At 39.9% G+C, this 7,201-nt stretch overlaps 1 protein-coding gene across 1 annotated transcript; it reads right to left on the bottom strand.

Annotated features, from left to right (window-relative positions):
- Positions 1–375: 375 nt before the first annotated feature.
- Positions 376–7,136, bottom strand: LOC144641496 (uncharacterized; the record flags this gene model as incomplete). The annotated part of the gene is made up of 7 exons (XM_078500496.1): positions 7,073–7,136; positions 5,075–5,335; positions 4,388–4,482; positions 3,840–3,971; positions 2,397–2,516; positions 1,745–1,779; positions 376–613 (listed from the first exon to the last, which is right to left on the bottom strand). Coding segments are annotated over exons 1-7 (945 nt in total), but the record flags the coding sequence as incomplete, so codon positions are not given.
- Between the last annotated feature and the right edge of the window lie 65 nt (positions 7,137–7,201).

Below are 7,201 nucleotides of genomic sequence, written 5' to 3'. Positions count from 1 at the left end.
TTCCATTCCGAATATAATCTCAAACATTTTTAAAACTCGTATATAGGCCTTTCCCGAAAAAAGCACACCTAAAATTAACGTTGAGTTAATATAAGCCCAGGACTTATTTTCATATTTTACGGTATTGCATTAGCATGTTTATCGTGCGTCAGCTCCTAATCCAAACATTTTCCTACAAAAACAGTACTGCAATACTGTAACGCCCTGACTGTCAGTATGTAGTCAAACAAATTTAGTAATTTTCGCGTCGGGATTCTTAACCCAACTTTGTTTGTCTAATTATTAGGTTTGCACATAGCAGTCTTCAACTGGCAAACCTGTGTCCCTCGGATTCCCGAGTAAAAATGTTAACAAAAGTAACCGACGACAACGTACCTTGACTTCTGAACTGCTAACAGATGGCTGATTTATCGTTCCAACTTCAAGAAAAATGGGTAAAAATCCGTAACCAACGCAACAGAGATTTCTCGCAATCCTATCCACTGTGTAAACTTTTAACATTAAAGTGCAGGACGGCGAGAAGACTGGTTCTCGGTATTCTAGTCTGGCATTGTACTCTGGGTTGTAGATGTCGGAGTCGAGTTCAGCTTGTACGTCGATGTCATCACCGATCCTAAACAACATAAATAACGCCATGATAACGTTAAAGATATAGACAGATCGAATTTTTTTTTAAGGTGGAACAGAGATCGTGCGAAAATGAGTTGCGATTTGAGATTCCTGACAAAATTCAATTATCACACAACATGGATCTTCAGATCGGAGTACGAGTACCTCTTTTTACACCTAGCGCTTCTGCTTTCGATTATCATTTTTCACACCATAGTCTCCTTTTCAACTTCCCAACAACATGGAGGAATGAGGGCTCTGGAAATGTAACTGGATTGAAGTTCGAAAGTCTACTCGTACTTGATCTCGTACTCGTACTACGACTGAAGGCCCCTAATGTGCATTATCCGACAACAGTTATTTGGATCAATTCGCTTTTTTCACGATCCCATAATACATTTTGTTTTATTTAAATAACCCCCCAAAATTTTTGCATAAGCATTGTTTTCAATTTCTCTGGGGACGATTGCACGTCACGGTAAATCCCAAGAGAAATTGAAAACAATGCTCATGCAAAAATTTTGGGGGTAAACAAGATGTATTATGGGAACGGTGAAAACAGCACTATACTGGACACCCGAAGGAAAGCGCAAGCGTGGCAGGCCCAAGAATACATGGCGACGTACAGTAGAGACAGAATTGAGGGGCTTAAACCAAAGCTGGAACACCATCCAACAGCTGGCCATAGACAGACAGCAGTGGAGGACCTTTGTTGCTGCCCTACGTGCCAGTGGGCACAATGGGCAGTGAGTGAGTGAGTGAGAAAACAACGAATAACCGTTTGGGAGTGAAACATTTTCTTATCCCTGTATTTGTCTCATAATCAAAGAATCTGGAATTTAAGAGACTACAAGAAAGTCGGGCAAACAAGGCTGAAAACAAGGACCAGTTGATGGCGACTTCCGGTCTCCGAGACAGGAGTCTCGCAGTTTTCGTGTCAAAGTTGCTAAGCAACCGATCGCGTCATGATGGCATGACAACTTTTCTTTCATTGGATAATAAAAATTCGAAACTTTCCGAGTGCTTCAACGAAGATTTGCCAAACGACTGAAGAAATCAAAATGATAAAGTCGTAATGCTAACATTCAAGCTCATTGAAAATTTGCTGTTTTGATTAAAAAGTGTATTGACATACCTCGTATAGTTTTTGTCCAATACTCTTCCAGCCACCTGGAAACATACGACAGAAAAATAAGTCGAGAAGTTTTCAAGCCACGAATAATACTGTTAATACTGTTGCTTATAAGTATTAGCACACTAACGAACTTCGTATGTTGGCCCCTCACCACCCATTGTCGCAAAAAGCCCACCCGGAAATTAACCTCCGTAGTACTCATTTTACAGTTGCAGTAGGTTCAGAGCTTATTTGTGTTCATTTGATATTTGTTTTGTATTTTACATCATATGCTTTAATACTCTTACCATTTGACACTCTTATATACACCCAAAGATATTTTCAGACGAAAAATCCATTCTAGAAAATAGCTCAACCATGTCTTGGGATGCCGTTTAAATTTAAGTAAGCGCAGGACTAATGTTACAACTCTTCAGGTATTTTTATTTGGATGCTCTCTCCTTAACAGAGGCCTCTTATTTTTTCGTACGGGCTGTAAAAAGGGAAGAGGTGAAAAGTAAGCGCGCGGAGCCTGGGGGGGAACGAAAAGAAAGCGCGCGGGGGACCGTCGTCCCCTGCGCTCTCCCATTTTTATTTTTCGTGTTTTTCGCCTTCCCCCACTGAAGGAGTCTCTGCGGAGGAGAGAGATTTGGATGTTTATGCGTGGACAGACCTTGGAGACAGTGACACTATCTGAAAGAAATCGCGCTCCATCAATATACAGATCAAAGCCACTTCCTTCTTCAAACTCATCAGTAAGAATAGATGGACGGCCATTCTTTATCCATACGTTCTGGAAAACAAAACAGCCACGTTTAGCGTACAATAGCCAAAAGATAGAAATAAAGTTTCACGTAAGGGACGGTTCATTTTTTATGAGATAGGAGGGGCTGGTGGGATTTGAGGGGGGCCATCCGAAAAAATTTGGCTTTAAAGGGGGGCCAGCCAAAAAAATATGGTCTGTAAGGGGGTCACTAAATATAATTGTACTTTTAAGTGTTGTAAAGAGGCTTCTGTAAGAGTAAAATAATCTTGCCAGAATGCCCAAAATAACATTCCTAAGGTTCTCAAAATTCAATTTTTCCCGGGGGAGCATGCCCCCGAACCCCCCTACTTTGTTATGTACCAAATGCCATTAACTCAACCCATCAGCTTATTGGTTACAAGTGCAGACAACCCATACTAACAGACGACATCCACAATAAACAGTTGAGGCAATGCCAGCTATTTGGGATGTGTTTTTGTACACTGATAAATTCTTCATTCACAAGGCTCGATATATTTTAATTTCACTTGATTATTGGGTTTTTTTGGAGGGGGGGGGGGGGGGGTCATCGAAAAAAAATTTGATTTCGAGGGGGGGCCAGGCAAAAATTTCTGATGAAGAAGGGGGGGCCATTATATATAACAGTCACTTTCTATCAAATCCCACCAGCCCCCCCCCCCCCCTACCCCATAAAAAATGAACGGTCCCTAATGAATTTTGTTTAGTTTTGACCATCTCTTAGTATTTCTTTTATCTTTTCTATCTTATTATGGTTTCACTCAATTGCATGGCTCAAAATGATTTTTGGACAATTGCCGGTCATGTTGACCGGCCAAACAGGTTTTAGCTCGGTTACGTGTCGTTTCTGACCAATCAAAATATTGAAAATAGCAATTTTAAACCACCACTCGTTTCGTTAGATTGTCCTTGTTTGCGAGGCATAAAAAGACCCGCTATTTCTTCACTGTTTTGGCTGCAATTTCTTAAAAAGATAGCTTCTTGATGCCCTTGTAAGATGTGATAGCGACAAGCCAATCAAAAAGTCGTTATAATTTAAGTTAACACTTAAAATATAAAATGGTATCAAAAATGTTATTTATTTTTCTGGTCATCCGTTTTTATTTTAAAAGTCATGTACGTGACCGGTCAAAATGACCGGCAAACCGAAACTTTGTAACTTATCCTGGGACGGACAGAATCCCCTTTAACAGCGCGAACAAGCGGCGAAATAATGTCAAGCTAGTCTGGCTTTCGATCCTATATCCTAAAGCGTGGATGAGGTGGTAATGAATTCAATTCGCTAACACTGATCTCTTTAAATGTCGTTCTCAGCCAAGATTGCGTCCTTACCTCAGGAAGGTCATTTTCTTGCAGATATTCTTCAGGCGAACTGGGCCTCTCTGGTGGAAGACTAGCTGACGTAAATACTGTTATCCTCAAAGAGGCCTGTCCATAAGTGGACCATTGTTCAGGAAAAGGGCCCTAAATAGAAAGACAACCATTTTAGTATGAGAACAATGCAATCGATTGGAAATAGATCTTGTTATGAAACGTCAGGTCGAAGTACGAGTACGACTTTTTAAACCTAGTACTTATGCTTTCGATTATAACGTTTCACACCAACCTCGTACCACTAGCCTCCCTTTTTACTGGTCAGCAAGATATAGGAGTGTGGGTTCTGGGAACGTAACTGGATTGAAATTCGAAAGTCGTACTCTTCCTCCGATCTCAAGTTCTCCAATTAGCCTGTGAATACAGCCGCCTCTCTCCGCTCCCGTCCAGTTTGGCGCTTCGCAAGAGAGACGTCTGCGGCCTGGAGCGAAGGGAGACGGCTGTATTCGCAGACTTGTCTTCAATATGAATAAGCGGGTAATAGGAGTGATGAATTAGTTTCTTACCCGTAATGGAATGTTAGGAACCGGAACAACAGGCGGAAAGAACAGTGGAAGATTATGAGAACCAAGGTTAAGACGTGTTGCTCCGCCTCTGCTATCTAGAAAACGAACAGTAATTTTTAGTGTAATATTACGTCACGTTGTGTTCTCGTTGCGCGATTTTTGGTACAATTCAAGTAACAGTACATCATATGTGGCGCTTAAAGTCTGTCCCAATACTTTGAACCAAAGGACATTGAAACACATCAGAACGATTTTCAATTGAGTGTCGTAAAACCAAAACCAAAGTCATGAATCACTCTGGCCAATCACAAAGAACACAGACAATCCAGTTAGCCAATCAAAACTGGAAACAAATACATGTAGCCAGAGTGAGGCACGGGAAAACGCGTGCGAGTGAATTACGATTGGTTTTGGTTTTACTTCTGATTGGTCGAGAAAGTGGTGTGAGTCTTTAAAACCAATCACTAGGTGTAGTAATGCTAAACCATAAATTGATTGGGAGTATTGTTAATCCCTTGGACGAGATGTCAGTGTATCGCAGATTACTCCCCAACACCAGTACCCTTTAGAGCGCACAAGAGCAAACGAAGTTTGACGTCTTGTCAACTCTCCTCGACCCTTCTTTATGATTAAACTGAAATTTTAAGTTAACAGGAAATATATATGTAAAACGATGATGAAGAATACCTCCCGATTGCCGACTTCGTCTGGAAGCATGTGAGCCAGCAGTCAATGCCAGCGGTAATGCAGTCCAAGCTGCCAATTTACTTTCGTCAAGAAGATTGGCCGCTGGCGCTGTAGAATTCCCGGATGTGGACAAATCACCTGGCTGCAGGTACAACCGAAACACCACGATGGAATTTGCGTCCCAGGGGACGTTCTTGAACTGGGCCTGGAAAGAATGATAGAGAGTTTCTGAAAACAAACCTAAGAAGATCTTCAAACTGGCTTGTAAGAAAGGTTAGCATAACCCAATGACCGACTATTGGGCAAACTTAAAATCTGATTGGCTAATTATTATAAGTAAGGGCGGTCTTGTTTTCCGAGCGCGTGCAAGTAAAATTGCCAAAATCGCAAACCAAAACTATAAATAAACCACTTTCACTGAACTTTTGTTGAAAGATCGGTGTCTGGGTTATGCTTAAACAATTTGACTGCTCGCTCTCGGTTTCTTTCGACTTTTGATAGTTGGCTCGGGGCTTCGCCCCTCTGCATCTATTTCTACCAGCCGATAGAAAACTCGAGCTTGTCGTCTTATTGTTAAGTGATTGGCCACGTATTCAATATACAGTATGTTTGATTAAACGCCTTCGAAGTTTATTATAAACTTGGCAAGGTGAACCCGGCGTTTATTTGACTCTGTTCAAAGTAAACTCGAGCCCGGTGTTCACCGGTTTTTATTCATTAACTTTGACAGCCATATATCTTGGCATCATATCTACAGCTTAATATACTTTAAATAAATGCTTGACGGGCTTATTTACGACACCACTTTGGAGATTAGGACCCGGTGTTTAATCGAAAAAACGAGCGTAGACTCTCCCACCTCGCGTGCGCCCTTTCAACTCGCGCTCTATATTACTACTTTATCTGCTATGCAAATGCAAGACCGTCAGTTACTCTGCCATGTAAAGTGCATAAGAAAAAGATGGACCACACAGTTTAGGTGTATATGACCAGTCAGATCAGGTTATACTACGTTAAATACCTCGCTTCATTAGCCAATCAGATTGCTTTGAACTATGGGATTCCATGACGGAGGTTTTGGTGTTGATGACACAGATGACATTCATTTCTATTTTAATTTAAATCCCAATCGGAGACCTACAGTGAGCTACTGAAAAGAGCAGGTCTACCAAGTCTGTACCAAAGACGTCTACAAAACATTGCCATTCTAATGTATAAAGTAAAACACGGACTTGTGCCCACTTATATAACAGAAATATTTAATACAGCCCCGAAACGATATAATCTGAGGAACGCTGATTTTAATATTCCACGTTTTCGCACAGTACATTATGGAAAACATTCTTTACGATATTTCGGGCCTTATCTATGGAGCAAACTAGACCACAGTGATAGAGAAAAACATAATGTCACGAGTTTTAAAAACAGTATTTTAAAAAAAGACCTCACCCGTCTTATACAAACTGAGTGTCAATGTGACATATGCAGCTAGCCGATACACATTTTTAAATTTTTAATTTTTAACTCTTAACTGCAATTTTTATCTTTTACCTACTTTTATGATAAAATTTTATATTCTATTGTAATTTATTGATTTATTTATTTATTAATGTATGTAGTACGATTCTTCAGTTTTTCTTCTTCTTAGAATTTAAGTGTAAATATTTTAACTTTAAATAGCTTAGATATATAATAATGTAAATAGTGTCCACAATTAGTTTTTTTAAGCTAAATACTTCAGACACTTTAATAAAGTATTTCATTCAAAGGGACACTGTCACGAGCTTCACTTAAAAAATTTAAGAGCATAAAAACAAATAGAAATCTACGAATAGTGGTCCAGTCTTGTTCAAAGTTACTATGCCAGTGTACTGAAGCTATAAACAAGTGATAATTTCGTAATGCCATCATGAACTTTTGATCTCAACTTGAAAAAGTCAGGCTAATTTTTTCAAGTTCTGCTCTCGTGGCCTGGAAAACAGCTAAAAAAAAACTTACAACGGCTTCCATCTTCCTTCAACACAATTTGCTTTATATCTTCACCTTGATGTTCTAGATGCATTTCGTGTACGAGCAAGAAAGCTTTGTCAATTTTAGCACTTTTTACTGAAAAGCAGAAAAATCCTA

This window comes from Oculina patagonica, unplaced genomic scaffold (assembly GCF_052425735.1).
Source record: "Oculina patagonica isolate OP01 unplaced genomic scaffold, crgOcupat unplaced999, whole genome shotgun sequence".
Classification (NCBI taxonomy): Eukaryota; Metazoa; Cnidaria; class Anthozoa; order Scleractinia; family Oculinidae; genus Oculina; species Oculina patagonica.
Note: the sequence above shows the minus strand (reverse complement) of the source record. Positions and strands in the feature narration are given on the sequence as shown.